This window comes from Macrobrachium nipponense, chromosome 48, assembly GCF_015104395.2.
Source record: "Macrobrachium nipponense isolate FS-2020 chromosome 48, ASM1510439v2, whole genome shotgun sequence".
Lineage (NCBI taxonomy): Eukaryota > Metazoa > Arthropoda > Malacostraca > Decapoda > Palaemonidae > Macrobrachium > Macrobrachium nipponense.
In genome coordinates this window covers 6,466,539-6,489,874 of record NC_087223.1, presented here as the reverse complement: position 1 = coordinate 6,489,874, position 23,336 = coordinate 6,466,539, and the positions used below count along the sequence as shown (strand labels likewise).

Genomic DNA, 23,336 nt, shown 5'->3' with positions numbered 1-23,336 from the left:
CAGAAATAAATTCCTCTAGGTTCTGCTTTGGCAGCAGCAGAACTTTATTACAGCATATTAGTACTTGCTTTGTCTTTCTAGTGTCATATTCTCATTTTAAGGTAGATCACAAGGTAGAAAGCATTCAGAAATTTCTTAATAGTTTTTATCAATTGGGGCTCACTTTTTTTTCTTAGAGAGAGGGAGAGAATAAAACTACTACTAGTTTACTAACAGCTGCAGGCATCAAGTGTACTTTGAAAGAGAAACTTATATTTTCTAAGATAAGTATATTCTCTGGGGGTCTGAATTATTTTAATAGAAACACAGGTTCTTAGTATTTCTTAAACCTTGTCGTTTAAGTTGTAAGTTTCATTTTTGTTGTGGGTTTGTTTTGTATCACATATAAAGGAAAATTCCAAAGGAAGGTTTGATTTCAGTTAAGATAACACTTTTAGGAAGAAAGGGAAATGCACAAAAAACCATCATATTATTATTTACTGCTACATGATGTAGACTTGTATACTTGAATTTTATACCGTAAACCAGTGAAGCCATAAGAAAAAACATTGGTAATGACTAAATGAGTATATTTTCTTCAGTCAGTCCTGTATGCATTTGTTGATTAATGAAAATTCTTCAATTTTTAGGTCTTGGCGATTATCAAACAAGAACTTTCAACGACGTCCGAACCTCGCCCCGCAGATGTCCTGGCGTTGGCCCTGGTTTTTCTTGATCGTGGTTCACCAGAGCAGGTTAGTGTCTTTAGACAGCACGAGTTAATATTTTGGCTGTATTGTACCGTATTTTTAAACCTTAAGTTGCACTGTATCAGTTTGTTAGTTTATCTGTTTTCCTAATGACTGATCTCTTCTTTCTGTATTTCTCATCACTGTCTTTCGAATGAGCACCATATTCTATAGAAGCTGGAATATCAAGTCATTGGCTCCTGTTGGCTTGTTCCGTATGAATAGGGTTAATCTTCTGAATTAATAGTAATATAAAGCAGCATTGCATTAGAAAGTTAAGATATATCAACTTTATTGTCATGGTTTGCTTTTGATAATTGCATGATGTAGATTAAATACACTTTATACTTTGAATTGATTATGGTACAGAAGTTGCTCTTTGAAATCTTGCTTTACACCCATGGGAAAAATATTAATACTTTAGTTCTTGTCTCCGTAGGTTGCAACCGTGCTGGCGTCATTGCGCGCTTACCAGCTAGTGGTGGTTTTGTTGAAGCATTCCAACCTTCTCCTCGTCACAGAAGATGGAGCAACACGTCTGTCTCCTCTTGCTCAGGTTCCGTATTAGTCAAGAGAATATAATTTAGTCGAGTAAAACTGCTATGTACTGTAGTTATGTTCTATAAAATGTCATTCCTTATCAGTGCTGAAATAGGTTTGCTGTTTATATGTATGTTGTAAAATATTTAAAGTTCCTTAATTACTTGATTCTTGCAGGTGCTAGCTGAACACAAGAAGGAAGTGTTCACGGAGGTTTTTGTTTCACTCATTGGAGACGGGACGCTGTCCTTGAACGCTTTCGTAGATGCTTTCGTAGCTGTGTACCCTATCGTTTCGTGTGGCCCAGAGTGTAACATGCACTCTCTCTGGTTGCGAGACTTCCTGGAGAAGTTCTTTTTGGAGTATGCGCATAACCCTGAGGTGAGCCTGTTCTCATAAATTGTGAACAAGAGGCCATTGACAATAGATTTCGAATTTTTAGACTGTTAAATTTTATTTCAGGTTTTTTCTTCAATTTTAGTCAAATAATTGTGATATTTTGTCATGAAATTTTATCTCCATATTGTTGCATTAGATGCTGAAATAGTTATGCATGGCTTTGTTAAAATACTTCTGGACCTACTGTATGTGCAATGTGTGTTTAAAGCAGGATATAATTGTATATATCCCTAGTAGAATAACACTATTTATATCCATTTTTGAACACAAATCTATATCCCTTTCAGATCACAGACCACAGAGAGCGGTATGACCGGGCAGTAACTGTCCTTGTCAGTTTGTACCTGGCAAGTCTAATGGGAGCCTTTGGGGATAAAGTAAGTATTGAAAGCTTAATTTAAAAGAAGTCATAAGAATAGCAGGGCTGAAGGTGTAATTATTTTCAAGTGATGTTGTAGATAATTATTAGAATTTCTGTTTTGAAGTTCTGCTTATCTGGTATTCATTATGTTTGTTGTGGTCTTCGCAGTAAAACGCTTGACAGAAAACTAAACAAAACTGCAGAAATTGTAATAGACAGATATTGGCATATGAAGAAAACAGATAACCAAAATTTTACCTCGAATGAGATCAGATATCTTGGAGCCATTTTGAAACTTAAATGGGCATTCTCATTATGATAATGATAAGCACCACAGCCAAATTTGAATTAGGTTTTATACTATTGCTGTATTCTCTCACAACCTAAAAAAGATCCACAGCTAAATTGTAGTCAGATTTTATGTTATCACACTATTCTCTCGCAGTCTAAGGAAGACCCAAACTGGAGCGACCAGCGTGCAGCCCTGAAGGAGCTCTACGCCCCGCGTCCCACCTTCCTGAACCTCCTGCCTCCGTTCAACATGGAGACGTCGCATGAGAAGGGGATCGACAAAGCCGAGGTCGAAGACAAGGGACAGGGGGCCGAGAGCAAGGAGGATTTGTCATCAACATTGCTGCATCTTCTCGTTTTGCAAGTAAGTGTCATGTTCATTTCAAGTTTTACGTCTTGGGGCGATATCGATGACTCGAGAGGTTTTCTAAAGATAGACTGAAAAGATATTGTCTAAAAATAGAGTAAAAAGATATTTTCTAAAAATAGGCATAGAAAATATTGTCTGAAGGTAGATTGAAAAGATATTGTGTAATGGCTAAACAAATACTGTCTAGAAACTGAAAGGTCTTATCTAAAGGCAGACAAAAGTGTCTAATTTTCACAATCAAAATATACAAAATTCTTTAACCTTATATTGGCTAAATTATGAAACTGTGATAAAAAAAATAATGTTATTATCTTTTTACTAGCATGGCAAACATTGCATAAAGGCCATCAATATACATGAATTTTTGTTTTAAATTAGATAAACATTGCAAATCGTCACAGCCGTCCATTAAGCCATAGGATACACTTTTAAGTAAAGTGATCATATCCTTATATATTTTTATATTTACTCATAATGAAAAATAAAAGGCAGGCATGAATACACCTTATTGGAAAATATGATACAAAATCAGTAACAAAAGCAAATTATTTTTTTTATCGATATACGTTTTGTAAAAGTAAGTTTGGATTTGTCTTCATCCAATACAATACCACCATAAGCAAAAGCCGGGTTTTACGCATGTTGATTTTACTGTGTGTGAAAAGAAAGAATACAGCTCTTTTCTTTGGTGATATACAAGTGTACTTGACAGTTCTGATTGTAGAAAACTGGGGCACTTTTACAGTTGGAGTTCTTGCCTCTTCCTCTAGTCACTATCACGAGATAATGGTGGTAGCCATCAGTTCTGATCTCCTCTCCATGGATGGGTTTAGTGGCAGGGAACCATTTCTTCTTCTTTGCAAACCAGGAAGTAGTATTTCTCTTAGCAGGGGGTCAACCCCTTTTAAGTAACCAGTGCTGTTTTCCCTCCAAGAAGTAGTGATTTTACCAAAGTGAATGGGAATTCCTGAAGCATCATCATTTGCATTGCAACTTACCTGTCAGATATATATATAGCTGATAATTTCCGACACCGACAGAATTTAAAACTTACGACACACGTAGTGGGAGTCAGGTGGTTAGTACCCATTCCCGCCGCTGGGAGGCGGGTATCAGGAATCATTCCCATTTTCTATTCATAATTTTTCTGTCGCCGGTGTTGTGAACATCTGTTTACAGCACCTCCGTCTGGATTTGGAAACTTATTGCTACTTGAGTATCCCTTTTGGTTCTTTTTTTTGGATTAATTGATTGGATCGGTGGCTAGGCACACGTTATTAGTGGATTGATTTGATTTTGGTTTGGACTTTTCTTGGAATAATATGTCAGGGTCTAGTTCAGCTAGCGCTAGGTTCTGCTCTAGAACTGATTGTAGAGGTAGGCTACTGAAAGCTTCAGTAGACCCACATACGGTATGTAAGAGTTGCAGGGAGCATGAATGTGTGTATGAAAGCCGTTGCAAGGAGTGCGAAAGACTAACAGATTCTGAGTGGAAAGCGTATGAGACCTATCTTAGGAAACTTGAAAAGGATAGGTTAAGGAGGTCTTCCTCCAGGAGTGTTTCAGGCGTTCAAGATATTAATGTTTCTCCTGTTAACCCTCCTTCTGTTAATGCTCCTAACCCTGTAGTTTTGCCTCCGGGCCCTGAAACAGTGTCTGTAGAGAGTAATACTTTATCCTTAATATTGGAGTCGATTCGTAATCTAGAATCAAAAGTGTTGGCTCTTGAGAGCAAAAGTGACGTGCAAAAGTGCAGTGATACCCCTTGTGTAGTGGAGGGTGCGTCAGATCGGCCTCGTTTCGCCTCTAGGCCTGGACCTCTGCTTGACTCCCAGGACCTGGGGAGGGAGCATGTCGAAAGCCGAAGGAGGGTTACAAGGAACCCCCACCGATCTGACGTGCCTTCGGCAGTTACTGATGAAAATCCCCAGACTGCCAGGGAGCGTGCGCGTGCACGCCTCCTCAAGGAGTGTTTTTCGTCATCGGAGGCTTCATCCCCACGTAAAGGGTGGAGTTCTCAAGGTGCTTCACGTCCGCTGAAAAGGACGGCGCGTAATGTTGACGCTTCACGTCCTAGTTCGCCGCTTTTGCGATCTTCGCCTGACAGTGCGTTCGCTGCTTTTCCGCCGCAGAAAAGGCGTAGGGAGTCTTCGGACTTGGATTCAGTTAGCTCGTGTGAGCGATACGGTCGCTCCAGAGCTCGGGAAGAGGCCGTCCCTGGGAGGAGGAGGGGGGCGTCCCCTCGCCGCTCTCCTGCTCACAGGATCAGTCCCTCCCCAGAGCAGGAAGATTCGCCTAACAAGAGAATGATTCAGTCACTGCAGCAGCAACTTCAGGACGCTCTTGCTGCTAGAGAGGCTCTTCCGCGTCGTAGGAAGGATGAGAAGCTCCCGGTGAAGAAGTCAAGACCCGCTCTTTCTCCTCGCTCGCCTCTCTCTTCGTTCGAGTCTCCCTCTAGAGTTCGATCTGCTCCCCAGCAGCTCTCTAGAGGAGGTGAGAAGTTCGCTTCTCGCTCTCAGGATGATATATCTCCCGCTCGCAAGTCTTCGCATGTTCGCAAGCGAGTGATCGACGCTGAGCGCGCTTCTGTGCAAGTGGAGCGCGCTTCAGGTGCCGCCAGACGCGCACCTGTTGTGGATAAACGTGCACCAGTGAGCGGCAGCCGCTCGCTGACTGACGCTCGGCGCGCACCAGTGGAAGCCAAGCGTGCACTAGTGGATGCTCGGTGCGCGCCAGTGGACGCCAAGCGTGTGTTGGTAGAAGTCGAGCGCGCACTGTCGGCGCCAAAACGTGCGGATTCGGACGCCAAGCGCGCGCTGGTAGACACCAGTCCCTCACCGATGCAAGTTCAGGTGGATGAAGGAACCCTTCATGGGCGTCAGTTTTCTTCAGAGTTTCCTCCTACTTCTCCAGTTTCTGAGGAAGGAGTTAGCGACGATTTAGTAGAAGCAGAGGAAGAACAACAAACAGCTACTGTCTCATCGGACTATAGAGTTTTGATGCGTCTGCTACAGTCAGAGTTCGGAGAAACTTTTCAACCGGAAGCCCCTCGTACTCCTCCTTCTCAATTTTCTTCTTTTAAGGCAACGAAGGCATCGGGGTTCATTAAAATGAAGAAGTCGCTTTCCACGAAGCAAGCGTTCCGGAAAGTCAATGAATGGATGGAGAAGAGGAAAGCGTCAGGAAAGTCCTCTTTAGCTTTACCGCCTTTAAGACTCTGCGGTAAAGGAGGCATGTGGTATGAGACAGGAGAGGACATAGGCGTTAAACTACCAGCCTCTGCTCAAGGTGACTTTGGGAGCATCGTAGACGCCTCCAGAAGAGCCCTTCTGTCTTCATCAAAAGTCACGTGGACCCATAACGAGTTCGACTTTCACCTAAAAGGCCTCTTCAGGACTCTAGAGGTCTTCAACTTTCTTGACTGGTGTCTTGGAGTTTTAGATGCCAGGTCAAGGAGTTCTGATACTATTAGTCTGGGGGAGCTGTCCAGCGTACTTTCTTGTATGGACAAGGCCGTCAGGGATGGTTCTGAGGAGTTGGCTACGCACTTTAGCTCGGGGATTCTTAAGAAGAGAGCGCTCTTTTGTAATTTCACGGCTAAATCCGTCTCTCCAACGCAAAAGGCGGACTTGCTCTTCGCTCCTTTCTCAGACCATCTCTTTCCCCAGGCTATGGTTAAGGACATAGCTTCAAGCCTTCAGGAAAAAGGCAACGCAAGATCTTCTGGCTCAGTCTTCTAGAAGGCCAGCAGCTGCTTCATCTTCTGGAGCTTCGTTTGCCAAGCCAAGAAATCGAAGCCCTTTCGTGCTGGACTTTCCTCGAAAGCAGCCTCCCGAGGAAGAGGCTCTTCCAGAGGAAAAACCCCTGCTCCGTCAAAGAGTAGGAAGTGAGTCGGAAGTCCTTCAGACGCCGGTAGGAGCCAGGCTTCTTCGATTTGCGAGAGCCTGGGAAGAGAGAGATGCCGACCCTTGGTCGCTGGATGTCGTGAGGAAAGGGTACAGGATCCCGTTCTTGAAGTCGCCCCCGCTATCCTCAACACCAAAGGATTTGTCTCCCTCTTATCGAGGAGAGAAGCAGAAAGTGCTTTTCGATCTGCTGGAACAAATGATCGAGAAGCAAGCGGTAGAACAGGTCTTCGACCTGGAATCACCAGGGTTTTACAACCGCCTGTTCCTGGTGCCGAAACATTCAGGGGGGTGGCGACCCGTCCTCGATGTCAGCAGTCTAAATCTCTTTGTAATAAAGAAGAAATTCAAGATGGAGACGACTCAATCGGTGCTGTCAGCTTTGAGACCGGGGGATTGGATGGTCTCACTGGACCTCCAAGACGCGTATTTTCACGTCCCCATCCATCCCCAATCAAGGAAATACCTGCGATTTGTCCTGAAGGGGAAGGTATTCCAATTCAGGGCACTTTGCTTCGGTCTGACCACAGCGCCGATGGTTTTCACCATTCTAATGAAGAACGTAGCAAGGCTGCTTCATTTGGAGAATATACGGATCTCTCTCTACCTAGACGACTGGCTTATTCGAGCCTCATCGCGCGAACGGTGTCTGGAGGACCTGCACACGACCATGACGTTAGCAAAGTCCCTGGGACTTCTGGTAAACCTCGAAAAGTCGCATTTGACTCCGTCTCAATCTTTAGTCTATCTGGGGATTCAGATGGACTCAGTGGCTTTTCGGGCTTTTCCGTCCCAGGGGCGACAACTTCAATGCTTGGAGAAAGTGGCGACCTTTCTGGGGAAGGAAACATGCTCGGTGAGGGAATGGATGAGTTTGCTGGGGACCATTTCCTCACTGGAGAAGTTTGTTTCTCTGGGAAGGCTCCACCTCAGACCTTCTTCAATTCTTCCTAGCCAACAGTTGGAAGAACAAGCAAGATCTGGAGGCGATCTTGTGCTTAACGAGAGAGGTGAAGGATCACCTAAGTTTTGGTGGTCAGATCCTCGGAAGCTCGCAGAAGGGCTCTCCCTCAAACTTCGGAACCCCGACCTAGTGTTGTTTTCCGACGCGTCGTCCACGGGTTGGGGAGCAACACTAGGAGGGAAAGAAGTGTCGGGCACCTGGAGAGGGGAACAGGTGTCCTGGCACATCAATCTGAAAGAACTGTCAGCCATTTATCTGGCTCTCAGGTTTTTCCAGGTTTTTGAAGAAGTATCCGGCAAAGTCGTTCAGATCAATGCGGACAACACCACAGCGCTGGCATACCTAAGAAATCAAGGGGGAACTCACTCGCCTTCTCTGTTTGCCATCGCAAAGGAACTCCTGTTGTGGCAAAAGCGCAAGAAGTCACGATCCTGACAAGGTTCGTGTCAGGAGTACAGAATGTTCGGGCGGACCTTCTCAGTCGACGAGGACAGCTGTTGCCGACAGAGTGGACCCTTCACCAAGAGGTTTGCCAGTCGCTGTGGAATCTGTGGGGCTGTCCACAGGTGGATGTCTTTCGCAACGTCAAGGACGAGAAGAACTTCAACTCTATTGCTCGCCAGTTCTGGACCCGGGAGCAGTCGCAGTAGACGCCCTACTTTGGAGTTGGTCGGGCCTAGACATTTACGCTTTTCCCCCGCTCAAGATCCTCGGGGAAGTGATGAGGAAGTTTGCGGCATCGGAAGGAGCGAGGATGACACTCATCGCCCCCTTCTGGCCGGCAGCCGACTGGTTCACAGAGGTGATGTCCTTCCTGGTAGACTTTCCGAGGACTCTACCCTTAAGGAAAGATCTACTCAGACAGCCCCACTTCGAGAGGTACCACAAAAACCTCCCCGCTCTGAGTCTGACTGCGTTCAGACTATCAAGAAGTTGGCCAGAGCGAGGGGTTTTTCAAGACCTGTGGCGAAGGCGATTGCCACCGCAAGGAGGCCCTCCTCGATCGCCTATGTACCAATCGAAGTGGGCTGTCTCAGATCCTGGTGCAGGAAGAAGGGCATTTCCTCCACCACAACCTCTGTGAGCCAGATAGCTGACTTCCTTCTTCATCTGAGAGAAGAAGTGAAGTTGGCTGTTCCGACTATTAAAGGCTACAGGAGCGTGCTTTCGGTAGTCTTTAGACACAGAGGACTCGATTTGTCTAATAATAGGGACATTCACGATCTCATTAGATCGTTCGAAACTAGGAAGGTAGTCCAGCCTAAAGTACCCTCGTGGAACTTGGATGTGGTACTCAAATATTTGATGTCGAGTAACTTCGAACCGCTTCATTCAGTTTCTATCAGGAATCTGACGAAGAAAACGATCTTCCTAACCGCTCTGGCGACGGCGAAGAGGGTTAGCGAAATTCAGGCCATTAGCAAACAGATCGGCTTTTCAGAAAGTAGTGCGGTGTGTTCTTTAAGTCCCATGTTCTTAGCAAAGAACGAGAATCCTTCCAACCTGTGGCCGAGGTCCTTCGAAATCAAAGGGTTGGCAGATATAGTTGGGAACGAACGTGAGAGATTCCTGTGTCCTGTCAGGGCTCTAAAGTTCTATCTGCAGAGAACTAAAGCTTGCAGAGGTTCATCGGACAATTGTGGTGTTCAGTGAGGAAACCTGATCTTCCTATGTCGAAAAACGCACTGGCGTTTCTTCATCAGGAATACGATTCAAGAAGCGCATAATAAGTGTAGTGACAGTGATTTAAAGCTTCTGAAAGTAAAAGCTCACGAAGTGAGAGCTATTGCTACTTCGGTAGCCTTTCACAAAAATATGGCTCTCAAAGATATTTTGAATGCCACATTTGGAGAAGCAATTCGGTGTTCGCTTCACAACTACCTGCGGGAGGTGAAAGTGACATACGAAAATTGCTTCTCCCTCGGACCATACATTGCTGCAGACACTGTTTTGGGGGCAGGAGGTAACACTCATCCTATCCTTTAGGGATTAGGGGGTTTTTTAATTTGTGTTTATGGTTGTGGGGTGACCGCCTGGGGCGGGTCTCCCTTCCATTAGCTTAGTTAAGTGGGATACCTTTGGTAAACTAAGCCAGGTGGTGGTATTTTGGTCTCGTTGCCCTCATTAGTATGGTCCATGGTCTAGTCACGTCGTGGTCTCGCCCCTGTTGACAGATCATCTGGAGTGCACCAGCTTCATAGGTCTCTACCTTGCTGGCAACTCTAGTAGCACAAGCAGACTTACGTGGCAGTAATCACGAAGCCAGCTATGCTAACAGGTAAGGAATCAAGATATCAATTATCTACACATATGTGTTTCCTAAATCCTCTATTCTGTCTCTCCCACCACCAAAGGTGGGATTCAGCTATATATATATCTGACAGGTAAGTTGCATGAACAAAATGATATTGTAATGATACAATTAAGTTTGTTCATACTTACCTGGCAGATATATATAATTAAGTACCCGCCCACCTCCCCTCAGGAGACAGTGGAAATAAAAATTATGAATAGAAAATGGGAATGATTCCTGATACCCGCCTCCCAGCGGCGGGAATGGGTACTAACCACCTGACTCCCACTACGTGTGTCGTAAGTTTTAAATTCTGTTGGTGTCGGAAATTATCAGCTATATATATATCTGCCAGGTAAGTATGAACAAACTTAATTGTATCATTACAATATCATTTTTGTGTTCAGGAACACCTATGTCTCTGTAATGTCTGCAATAAATTGACCAACAGTTTGCAACTGTTACATAAAAAAAATGAAGTCCATTTAATCCACACCTTTGAATTTTTTTCTACTCTTAGCAGCTGCAGGACAGGGGATCATGATTGAAGCCTTAGCATTTCCATCAAAACTTTTACCCCCCTCGTGCAGAGGTTCTGCTGATACAGATGTGGACAACAAAGTGACCGACTGCCTTTTTTTTTTCCATCCATTTTACTACCCGTACCTCAACATCATTTACCAAAGCCTTATTTTCTTGATGTGTACTCCTTCCTTTCTTTTCCATAGCTTTGTCCTTAATCAAAGGATATACTGCTATACCTAGTAGTCTATTTATCCTAACAGTACCCAAACAATGTATCTGTTTCTTAGATAAGAAGGTCATCAGATCAAGTGAAGTAACCAATTTTTTAAGTATAGTAAGTGTTTTCTACCCACAGGTATATACTTTGCTAAGTGCAAAACTACACTCGACCTGGCTCCTAAGTCTGGTTCACCATTCACAGGTTGAATTAGTCCTTTGTATATCATGAAGTGATACATAATACCATCACTCCCTAAAATAATAAACCATTATAAACATAAGATTAAAATCCTTTCTGTAAAAGATCAGTTAGGACAACTAAACTCATGCTTAGGAACAATAAGAAATTATTATTCCACAAATCTTACAAATTGTAATTTTTGGCTTAAAAAAATATTTACCATAATCCAAACATTCGTCTTCACTCTCATTATCCAAGTCATTCATTATGAAAAATATGCCCTAAAGCTCACCTCTATGAAACCTAATGAAATTCATACCTGCTGATAGTTTTTTTGTTTTTGTTTTTTTTAGGCTCAAAGGACAAGGACAAAATCAATGAAATCATCACGCTTGAAGAATCACATAAAAATGCATCTATTTCATGGGTTTCAGATCAGTTCCTCTTACAATTGTGATCAGTGTGATGCTATCTAAAGGATATAATTTTGTCAAGCACAAAACATGCATGTAGCTTTGTTGGTTACGAAAGCAAAAACGCCAAGAGATTTTACTAACGGCAATCGGCGGTCCACTAAACATTAGGGCCAGATGCTAGTTGCCATACACCGCTAGTATGAAGTGTTGCCACAACTCTAGTGTGATCAGTAGAATGTGACAAATTTGTTACTGTCGTCAGATGATTCCTGAGAACACATTACTGCTTGACTCAATAGTCTCATGCATTATGAAAGTGTCGTGCTTGTCATTATATAGGGTTAATTTATTGTTAATTAGTTTTATTTGTGAAAATTATTTACTTCTCTGCATGCAACTAAAGGTGCTCTCTCTTTCAAGGTTTTTTTTCTTTTTTCAGTCACTACTGAGCTCAGAGCTGCCCTCCTCGGAAGACAGGGCCAATGTCCTTAAGTTCGTCAAAACAAACCCCACTGCCGTAGGAGCCCAGTCCCTTCACTTACTCTGCCTGGAACCACTCCAGCAGATGGAGTACATGCTTGATCACTTCCCGCTTATTCTACTCCAGTATGGCAAGGTCAGGAGTGTACTTTTTTTTAACCTTGTGTCTTTTAATGCTGAAAGGAGTAATTAATTTGACATTGTCTTAATACTGAAAGGAAAATATGACATTTTTGGGCATAGATCTTCATTCATTTTAAATGCTTGAAATTATATCATTTTGTATGGCATAGTAATTCTATTTCATTAATTTCAAATGCTGAAAATATATTTAGTAACATATGACCTTTTTTGGGCATAGGTCTATCCATTTTGTAGGGCATAATTCAATTTGCATTCATTTTAAATGTTTGAAATTTATTATGACCTTTTTCTTGAGGTCTTTCATTTTGTATGGCATAATTCAAAGGCTTTAAATTTACGTACGTATCCATTTCCTTATAGGACGTGTACGATACCCCGATCGAGTGGGTGGATCTTGTGTCCGCTCTGATCAATCACAAAGCAGGTCTGCCCTCAAGCGACCCACCACATCAAGTCTATTCGGATGTTTTGAATGGTAAGGTCAATGGTTAAAGTGGTTCCCAAAGCTTCTTAGTACGTAACTTATTTTGCTTAACTTCTGCTTACGTGAAGTTCAGAAATGTACGTATCTATTTCTGCCCATTTCTGGTAGACAATAAATAATTCTTAACTGTAATTATTGACACGTCTTTTGAAACCTAATTCACCCGTTTTTTATGCTTCTTTTACTTTTATCTAAGTTTTTTTTTTTACTCTAAACCTAGAATCTAATTTACCTGTTTTTTTACAAACCTGTAACCTAATTTGCCAGGGTTTTTTTCATGAAATCTAATTTTATTTACCAAAGTTTCTGACACCTTTGTAATCTGATATACCACAGTTTTTAACACTTTAGGAATCTTAATTTACCTGTATGTATAGATTTTGTCATTAGTGGAATCTAATGTACCTAGTTTTTAACACTTCTGGTATCTAGTTTACCAAAGTATTTGACACTACTTCTGGGTATCTAGTTTACCAAGGTATTTGACACTACTTCTGGGTATCTAGTTTACCAAGGTATTTGACACTACTTCTGAAATCTAATTACAAAGAGTTTTCAACACAAAGATCCAAACTACTAAGAATCTTTAATCCTTTTGGAATCTATTTTACATGAATTTTTGCCACTTCTTCTGGAGTCAAATGTACGTTTTTTTTTTTTTTTTTTTTTTGACAATTCTGTAAATCTAATTGATCCAACTTTCCAGACGTGTTGAGCGAACTAGTAGCCACGTCTCCTCTGGACGTGTTCCTCCGAATAATTCCCAGCACCCACCACGAGGAGTTGCGGAACTCCATTCGACAGTGCCACTCCGCTGCATTGGCCACCTATCTGCGTTCATCATTGATAACATACGCAAACAACTTGTTGGCGCAGATGGCCAAGTAATTTATAAAACCTGTTTTTTTTTTTTTTTTTTTTTTTTCTTTCTTTTTTTTTCAGTTACATACAAGTGACATCCCATGCAGGTACGATAATAAGATTGTTTATTTGGTTGCCAGATACACAAAGGTGCCACATTGCATTTATGTAAGTCATAGCATTCAGAATCTCATCCTTTTTGTTATCACCTGAATTAGTGTTCTAATAATTCTAGTCTTACTTAGGTGTATATAAGTATTTAAAATTTTAAGTTTAATCTTTTTTTTTTATGGTTTGAGTCAAAAGGTGCAGTTAATTTTTACCATTTACCTATTCAGGTAATATAAGATTATGTCAAATAGCTAATGACCTGTTATGTTTTAAATCAGATACGTTTATTGTAGAGTTAGAGAATTAAATACGTTGATTTTTCCTTTGCTTTAATTCAAATAGCTTGTCTGCACAAATTGGGTACTAGCTACACTTATATGTTAAATTACTTTAGTTTGTTCTGTATTGGCTAAGTTACAGTGCAAGTTAGTTAGTGTTGGGTCCTTTCTAAATGTTAATGTTTTACTTCCATTCAACTTAACTTTACCAAACATATTTATCAGTTTTTATACTCAATTTCCTGTCTCCTATCTAGTCATAACTTTTGAACCCTTGTTGAATTTAATTTTTTTTTCTTTTGTGTGACTACATTATATTTGTTCAGTTATAAGCTCAAAACTGCAGAAATCATAAGCACAGTTATTTTTATGTTTTTATTGTTTGTGTTAATCAGTTCCTGGAGTAAATATAATTAAATTTGTATACCTATGCAAATTTTGTTACTTATAGTCAACTTTACAGGAGTTTTGACATCTGCTTAATCACTTTCAAAACTTAAATGATAGTGGAACTAACTAGTCTACTTTTGAAAGAAAGAGAAAGTTACACTTCTTTCTTTTGAAATTTATGTAGAATTCATGAATGCTCCAGTTGACAAAAATGTTCTTATTTTGAAATTTTAATATTTTCTGTGTATAAATGTCATACCTTATTGTCCAAGATGAAATGATGCACTCTAGTCATTGTTATCTTTGCGGGGGATGAATGGGATACACTATCTCCACATCTTTTGTCTTTGTACTGTCTACCTAGTACAATTCTTCAGCTAAATTTTTCCTGTGATCTTCCAGGCCACTTTACAGGTTTTTGTCTTGCTACTTCCACAATGTTATTTTTAAGCCAAGCAGTTATCTTCAGTTCTCAAAAGCTCCATTGCTTTAGTCAATGTCAGCAGCCTACAAGTGGTTGGTTATGTTAAGTCGAACCTTGTCATCTCAACTAGAGTTTGCAAAGGCCCAGCCATGCCAAGGATATTGACAGACTGGAAGGACCAAGAGATGGTATCCTTGAATGGACTGATATCTGGAAGACACCAATCTAGTGTTTTCAGAGCCAAACAAAACTTTGAGAGTTCATGACTGAAGCGAAACGTAGGCTATACTTCTAATCAAGAACTAATAAGGAAGCATCTATTCAAGAGACACCATCTTGTAGAGCATAAAGACTGTCAAGTGATTTCCCTTCATAATCTTTCACCAGAAGAGCCTGCCCTGTGAAGTAACTTCAAGGATGCTGTTTTTATTTTCTTCTTTTGATCATGTCTTGTGATCAACTTCAAAAAGTATAACTTCAGAAAAATTATGCAAAGATGGTAGTCTCTTGCTCCCAGACTGGTAATAATTTGCCATTGGCAATGCCTGATTGAAGTACGTTTTCATATTTATGTTCTCAAGACATGTTGGATGGCCTCCTTAGGCAGTCTGCAGGTTTTCACTTCAGTCTTTACCAACAGACTAACATTATATGCTCAAGAATCAGTTCTCCTTTCATCTCTGTCTGTAGACTTCACTCTACATTTTATGGTCCATCAACCTTTGATTCGCTTGTTGACCTCCTGCAGTATCTTCTGAAGGACTGGCTATGTTGACCTGTTACAATTTATGTCCGAGGTAGGGTTGCTTCGACTTGCTACAATTGCACAGCTGTTGAAGGGTAGGACTATGGCTATCATTGCTAAACTGTTTGAAGGGAAGAACTCTGCCAGTTTGCTTCATTCCGACGTGAAATGAGTTCTAAACAGCTGTAGACCTTGTTCCAATTGTAACTCCCAAGCAGATTTGATCCTTCAACCTTAAGAGACAATTCTGAAGATTAGTTGACCTGCAGCTCGCTTGTCCAAGAGTTGAGAGCCATTAACCAGCTACTCTCGCTCTTTAATCCTGTCCATGACCTTGTAGCCCAATAGCACCCTATTTCCCCACTAATTTCTTTTGCCAAAGGAATTCTCTCCTCCTGCTTGTCAGCTTGCTCAGTGGCTGTCCAAGACTGGGTTGCAGCAGCGTGTAAAATATGATCTTCATTTAGTCATTTCCTCCTGAAAGTAGATACTATATTAATAATCATGAAGACAAGAACTTGATGGAAATCAATTCGGGATATACCTAAAAATATGGTAAAGGAAAACTGCACATAATGCAACTTGGAAAAGGCTGGACATGAGCAGCTTTATTTGTTTTCAATATTTAAGCTGTAGTGACAGTGGTAACACTAATCATGCAAAATAAAGTATGCATTCCAAAACTTTTCCAATAATTTTCTTCCAATGAATGAGTCTTGTAGCCAACTAAACTGCCTAACAGTAGCATAAAATAGTTGTATAGCCAACTACAACTAAACTGCCTAACAGTAGCATAAAATAGTTGTATAGTCAACTAAACTGTTTAGCAATAGCATGAAATAGTTGTAAAGCTAAGTGTTTAAATTTTAAATTAAATATAAAAAAGGTCAATGCTTTTCTTTTTCACAAGAAAATGACTCGTTACAGAAAATGGCAATTATGTTAATGTGCCTCTTTACCCTGTAGATTGTCATATCCTGTGCATGGGCCTTCCTAAACCTTCTGCCACTTTTACAAAGATGGGACTAGAGCATAGTATATATATTTCTCTTGACAATATTGCAAAACAATGGTTTTTAAGGACCTCTGAAAACCTATTTTATTGTGATCTTTTAATGCTGTTTTGTCAAATGTATTATTAATGTAACGTTTTCTTCATAGCCTATAATTAAATATTTATTAAAAACATGTCTGTTATTAATTATCTGGTTTTTGTTTAACCTGAACACAACTTTAATAGGCAAATTTGAAGATTAGTTTCTATTATAATCCCATAAAACTACATAATTTATATAGTTTGATTAAACTACCTATAATCCTAAAGAGCACATATAGCTGGTTTACACCCAAGGATTTGACAGATTTTAACTTTCTTTCAACCGTCATTATAGCAATATCATAACACTAATCAACATTAAGTTTAAAACTTCACAGTTTCATGTTTACATTTTCCTCAAAACAAGAACAGAAGTAAAAAAAAACTCACAATATAGTGTACATCTCCTTGGCCCTGGCAACAAAGAACTGGGATGCGTTGTATATATCTTGCTATCTGAATCAGTTCTACCTTGAAAGTATTGATAAGCAATGCTATATAATACATAAACTCATCTGTACTGAAAATAAAATATAAAATAGTAGCCATTCAAAATAAAATACAAAATTCCTGACCATTAACCCTGTTTACTGATTAGAATAAGTTAGTGTTCCTCACATCAAACTTAACTCATTGCTAATTCTTGTCAAATTAGGAAATTACCAGTTACTGCATAACAGATAACTGCTGGCAACAGCAGGAGACAGCTTGAAGCAAGCACAACTAAAACTATGGAGTCAAGTCCAAAGTGATGAATGTCTGCAGGACATTAATCAAATTACGTACCTATTAAAAAGACTAATCATAATTGGGTTAACACTTTTATACCTTTTAAAATAAAAGTACCATATACATTTTCTCAAAATAATAATGCATTCTTGCACTAACCGCAAGTAAACTATGCTACTTTGGAAGAATTGTTAAGAAATCAATACCATCTACAGTTCAGACTTTTATATATATATATATATTGTATATATATTACAAAAAACCACATAACAAGAGTTCATTTTGTATACTTTCAGATCCTTTTTGATCTTGCAGCTCTCTTAGCTGCTCATTCAATACAAAACAATACAGAATTTTTTGCACTTTATTGCAAGAAGAATTTTGTGAACTTAGTACAATGAAGAATTTTGTGCACCTAGTAGTACCAAGAATAATTTGATTAGTACAGTACCAAGAGGAATTAATCTGCACCTAGTACCAATAATTTCGTGCACTTATTACCAAGAAGAATTCTGTGCACCTAATACCAAGCACCTAAACTACACCACATTCATCAAAAGAAACACTCTTTCAGATGAACCTGTTCCATAAATTGTTGGAGAAGGAACTGCAACTTTGACTTAACCTCAACTGCGCTGCCTTCAACTAGACCAGACCTCAAGGGATTTCACCCCCACTGTCATCTTTAGCATGATTAGCGATGCTAGAGTGGTTAACGCTGGCGGAATTGAGCAAAGCATCACTCGGAGCATGAGAAGAGCCGCTTTCCTCTTCTTTAGAGACATGCAAAGGCGAAGAGAGATGGATGTTGTGGCTTCCGAGAGCTTCAAAAGCTTGGTGTGCCAGGTGGTATACTGCTCGATACCTTGAGGTCCGGTTGTCCGATTCACTTGTTATCTGAAATAAATGTTCAGAATGAATTAAATTGTTTTAGGTGTGGTGTGACGTGATGTGGTTAGCAGTCTAACCATAATCAATAGTCTAACGATGGCACCTAATATTCTTTTAAAAGTATTACTGATAATCCCTAATAATAATCTACTTGTCAACGAACTCTTGGGATAAAGAAACTACTGAATCACATAGTAGAATACTTATAGGAAGTATATGGACCAAATATAAACAAAGTGAGGCTTTCATCTTTGGACAAATTACTTTTCTGACAACTGAACACAGCAAAATTATGCTTTCTTTATGTTAGGTGGGTAAATTAGAAAGGCCTTGCACAGCAAACTGAGTAACCAGTAAATCTTAAAAACAGTACACAAAAAATAATTACACTGCCATCATTCTATAAGAAGTGGAAAGAGCACACAAGACTGAAAACTTTAGGAAAATTAATAAAATAATATCTTTTTGGCAATAACGTTCATACAAAAGATATGCGTTAGTAACTCATGATGAAATAACAGAGTCAACATCAAAACCTGAGAGGCTGGTTCCATAGTCATGGCAAGTTCCTCTGCTCTGCTCACGATGTTTCGAGGAATAGCCGTGACTTTTGCCAGAGCAATGCCATAATGAGTTGCTTGTGTTACACCAGGACGCACAACATGAGTGAGCTTCAAGCGTCCGTCAGTGGCTTCTTCGTGCTCCAAGTGATAGCTGGAGGAAATAATGGAGCTTTTGTTGGTACAGTTAATCAAATTCATAACTGCAGAATTGATGGTTTCTTTGGTACACTTAATAAAATTAATAATTGGAGGGAATAATGAAGCTTTTGCTGGTACAGTTGATCCAAATCAAAACTAAGAAATAAATCTGCTTTCACTGTTACACTTATCAAATCATCTCTCAAGAGCTTCTTGAAAACTTCTCAGCAGAGTAGTAAAGAAAACTTGAGCTACTGTTATATTAACTAATTAACGAATGAAAGAAGCATGTAACTAAACCCTTTTCAGTTGACCTCTGCCTTATTAGCAGTTCTAGATTCAAAGATTTTTTCTGTGTTTTTATATTTTTGTGACTAAATACATTTGTTTTTCATGACAAAACTATTAATATATGCAGCTGTATTTGTTGTTTGAATTATCAAAAGAGGCAGTTATAAGCATTTTTGGAGGGGTGACAATTACCTGCGGATATTAACTATTCACTGAGGTTGTGGTCTTTATCCCCCGCAAATCCCAGAGGCGACTCTAGTGTCATAACGTCTAAAGATATATGCTACTTGGCTACTTGGTGATGCTTGGATACGAATCGGCAAGCTTCATTTTGGCAGCAAAATAAAACTTGAGATATTGCCATAAAAATGCATTCATGAATAAAGTAAGCATGCAAACAGGGACTCCCTTTAGTGTCACAAAAACTGTCTATCCGAGATATATGCTTACTTAAGTGGACGCCTCGGAATACCAAATCTGCACAACGCTTCGTCAGGAAGAGTGTGTGCGTTGCCAACACCGTCGGTACTTTCGCCACTATGAGCATCTCCATCACAGCCCAGGCTAGACTTCCGCCCTCCTCTATGGATGTCCCGGACCCTAGTTCGTCCAGCAGGACTAAGGAGTCGTTATTTGCCCCACCAAGAATGTAGGCAACATCGCTCATCTAGAAAACCTTTGAGTTCTTAAAAATAATCATCATAATAACTTATAATGTGGCTATAAAAGTTTGCTTATGAAGACTTTCTTGAAATGCTACAAATAACAATACTTATCAATGTTCTTCAGACTTTCTTTATAAACTGATTAGCCTTTCTTACCTGAACTTGGAAAGTAGAAGCATTATTTTCCAGAGAATCTTCAGATCCCAAGTGCGTGAAAAGTTGGCGAATGAGCTTGAGTGAAGCAAAGTCTGCTGGTACAAAACTTCCGAGCTTCAAAACAAAACAGAACAATCACAATTAAACTTCATGAATTACACAGCTTCAAAATAAATCTCAAAATAAACTTCACAGAACATGAAACCTAAATGTTCATGATTATATAACCAAGACATACATATCTTGAAACTACAACAAATTTTTAAACACAGACCTGGGCCAGGATCTGAATTAAAGCAATCTGTCGCAAGTATGTGCTCTTTCCACTCATGTTGGGTCCAGTGAGTACCATGACACAACTTTCAGAGCTCAGATACTGAAAAAATTAAAACATTGCATAAATACATATTATCTATATATATATATATATATATATATTATATATATATATTATATATACATATAATATATATATATATATATATATAAATATATATATATATACATATATATATATATATATATAATATATGTATATATAGATAATAATATAATAATTATAATATATAAATATAATATAAATATATAATATAATAATCTATTATATATATAATAATATATAATAATCAGATATAATAATATATATATATATAGAATAATATATATAAGATATATTACTATATATATATAATTTATATAATATATATCATATATATATATATATATATATATATATATATATATATATAATACATATATATATATATATATGATTATATATAGATATATATATATATATATATATATATACTATATATATTATTAATATATATATATATATATATATATATATATTATATATATATATATTATATATATATATATAGATAGTATTATATATAATATAATATATATATATATATATATATATATATATATATATATATATATATATATATATATATATATATATATTATATATATATATTATAATATATATTATATATATAAGTATATATACATAGTAATAATTATACTTCAAGTAAAACAAACACCTTTTGAAATGTTAGAGAAAGGGAGAGAGAAATTTGCCTAAATAGACAACCCTCCAGTTACAATGCTTCATAAAAGATAAATCTTTCATGAAATATATGAACTTAAATGTTAAAAAACTAAATCTCCACCAACTATCTTGTTATCCTGTACTGGTCCTGAGGATATTTTCTGACTGGAATGAAATTGAAACAAACAACAGCAGCTCAAGAGAAACAAGGGGAATCGGCATAAATTAAAAAGACAAAGCTCTTGTGTGCTTTGAAAGTACTGCAAGAACTTTATTATGACCTGTGGTATGACAAGGTACAAGGTGGGAGGTGTCCCCACACAAATTACATCAATACCAAATCACTTACAATGCATGAGCCCTTAAAGAGACATCGATAACGGCGACTAAAATTACTATAAGTGATCTATGCTAATTCAGAATACCTAGTATACAATACAGAGTATACTGAGCTACACAAATACAAAAATCCTTTAACTAAATATATAGTACCTGAACCTTAAATTCCCCAATATGTCAACAAGAAAACATTACAACACTCACAGTATTATTTGCCACAGGCTCAACAGAAGTAAGAACATCCAGAATTGGATGTCGACCTCCCTGTATGGCCAGTGTTGGCGAAAACTCTGGCCGCACCCACGAGCCTACAGATGCAGCATGCGAGAGTGCAACCACAAGATCCAGAGTCGATACTGCTTCTCCTAGGGCGTGGAGTGCCCCAATTCTTCCGCGGGCTTCTACCAGCATTTCTACAACAATCCTGTGAGATATCATGTTAAAATGCTTTTTATTATTCTAATTATAATTATGAAGCTTTTAACTACCTATAACTAAAATTCCTAGGCTCACACACACACACATACCAGATCTTGTTCTTACATGAGGAGTGAAAGTTTAAGAACCTGAAGGCTTTCATGAATGAGGAGAATGTTAACAGATTAAAAGGAGCCACACCAGAATGTTGGAACTTACCAAAACATAAAAGATTTATATAATTCTTTATTTCATAACTTAGTTCTTACTTAACTTTGCAACTCTTACTCTCTGCACTAGAACTTTCAGCCTACTTAAAAATTAGCTCTCTATCGGTACTTTACTTCCCAGCAAGAGAACTGATCTGACTTGCACTTATAATGAACTCACACATTACTCATGACGAGGATCTCTCTCAATGTCCCTTGAACGCTGATCTAACTGGTAGAAGCTGTTCAGTAGTGCAAGTGATGCAGCCTTTTCCACGCTGAAACCTGAGAAGATTTTATGAGAGATGTTAAAACAGGACCCGAATAGAAAAAAAAGCTTAGTGGACAACTACAACATGGAATAGTTATTCACCGGTTTGAATTGAAATGAAATTGACAATACAGGCAGTCCCCGGGTTACGACGGGGGTTCTGTTCTTGAGACGCGTCGTAAGCCGAAACATCGTCAAAAACCCTAAGAAAACCTTACTTTTAATGCTTTGGGTGCATTGAAAACTATGTAAACTGCATTCTTATTGCATTTTTTTTTTCATCAAAAAAACCTTCAAATATTGATTATTTTGCATTTTTGGTGTCATATTTCATCTGCCAGATCAGCGTTTCTAGGCGTCGTAACCCTGGAAATAATTTCTGATGAATATAATTGAAAAGCGTCGTAACCTCGGAACGTCGTAAGCCGAGACCGTCGTAACCCGGGGACTGCTTGTATAAGGTTTTTGAAAGCTGCAACAGGAGGAAAAACTTGAAGCAGTTGCACTACGAATCAACTGTTAGGAGAGGTTGGAAAGTAAGATGGAGGAAAGAGAATATGAAAGGAGGTAAAGCAAAAGGAATGAGAGGAGTGCTGAAGGGAAGCCGCAAAGATCCTCAAGTCCATACAGTGGACCCCCGTATTCGCATTCTCCAGATTCGCGGACTCACACATTCGCGGATTTCTCTCGGGAACGTTTCCCTGCATTATTCGTGGAAAATTTGCGCATTCGCAGTTATTTTTCTATGAGAAATATCCACAAATTCCTGGTTTTTTTGATGAATTTCATCATAAAATGCACTTTTTGTGATAAAACTATTAAAAAACCAAGTATGAAATTTTTTAGTGGATTTTTCTTGAGTTTTAACTAACAAAATAGGCTGTTTTTAGCATTTTCATAGGGGTTCCAAAATTCGCGGATTCTAACTATTCGCATCCCCCCGCGAATATGGGGGGACCACAGTATACCTAAAAATGCATCGCACGAGGTTCACTGATGGCACTAACCCCCAAAGGATTACTGTACTATATAAAACGTATGCTAAAACTAAATGTAGGTTAATATACAGCCATCATGAACAGGAAATTAAAACTTTATTTACCAAACCAATGAAACAAATGGTATATTTTATATGCATTAACAATGAATTATAGTTACAAACAACTAAAGTTCCTGAACTTTAGTCATAATTTTTGCATAATTACCACAAACCTGAGTACTAAACTGAAATTCATTGCTTTAGAAAATAAATCAAGAAACAACAACTGTACAATACTTTGGAAGAAGTTTAAGTAAATGAACTAATGTACAATGTCATAAGAATTATGCAAAGCAATATCTGTCCTTTGTGTGAAAACTAAAGTAAATGATTATACATGAAAAAATCTTAAAACAATAA

The 23,336-nt window shown here is 38.7% G+C and overlaps 3 protein-coding genes across 3 annotated transcripts in view; 1 reads left to right on the top strand and 2 right to left on the bottom strand.

Moving 5' to 3' along the window:
• The window catches only part of LOC135204969 (uncharacterized), a 13,961-nt gene extending 722 nt beyond the window's left edge, over positions 1-13,239 (top strand). Inside the window, exons 2-9 of the mRNA XM_064235199.1 lie at positions 630-734; positions 1,168-1,284; positions 1,446-1,649; positions 1,955-2,044; positions 2,474-2,683; positions 11,632-11,808; positions 12,177-12,291; positions 13,007-13,239. Of these exons, the coding sequence (XP_064091269.1) occupies positions 630-734; positions 1,168-1,284; positions 1,446-1,649; positions 1,955-2,044; positions 2,474-2,683; positions 11,632-11,808; positions 12,177-12,291; positions 13,007-13,188 (1,200 nt within the window). The 3' untranslated portion in view covers positions 13,189-13,239. The remainder of the gene's footprint in view (positions 1-629; positions 735-1,167; positions 1,285-1,445; positions 1,650-1,954; positions 2,045-2,473; positions 2,684-11,631; positions 11,809-12,176; positions 12,292-13,006) is intronic.
• Positions 1-23,336, bottom strand: part of LOC135205010 (BLOC-2 complex member HPS3-like) — a 167,799-nt gene that overhangs the window by 26,147 nt on the left and 118,316 nt on the right.
• Positions 17,592-21,907, bottom strand: LOC135204968 (mutS protein homolog 4-like). The gene is made up of 7 exons (XM_064235198.1): positions 21,848-21,907; positions 21,245-21,464; positions 19,913-20,014; positions 19,639-19,752; positions 19,268-19,484; positions 18,362-18,588; positions 17,592-17,831 (listed from the first exon to the last, which is right to left on the bottom strand). The coding sequence occupies exons 1-7, from the start codon at positions 21,856-21,858 to the stop codon at positions 17,592-17,594; spliced, it is 1,131 nt and encodes a 376-aa protein (XP_064091268.1). The 5' UTR covers positions 21,859-21,907.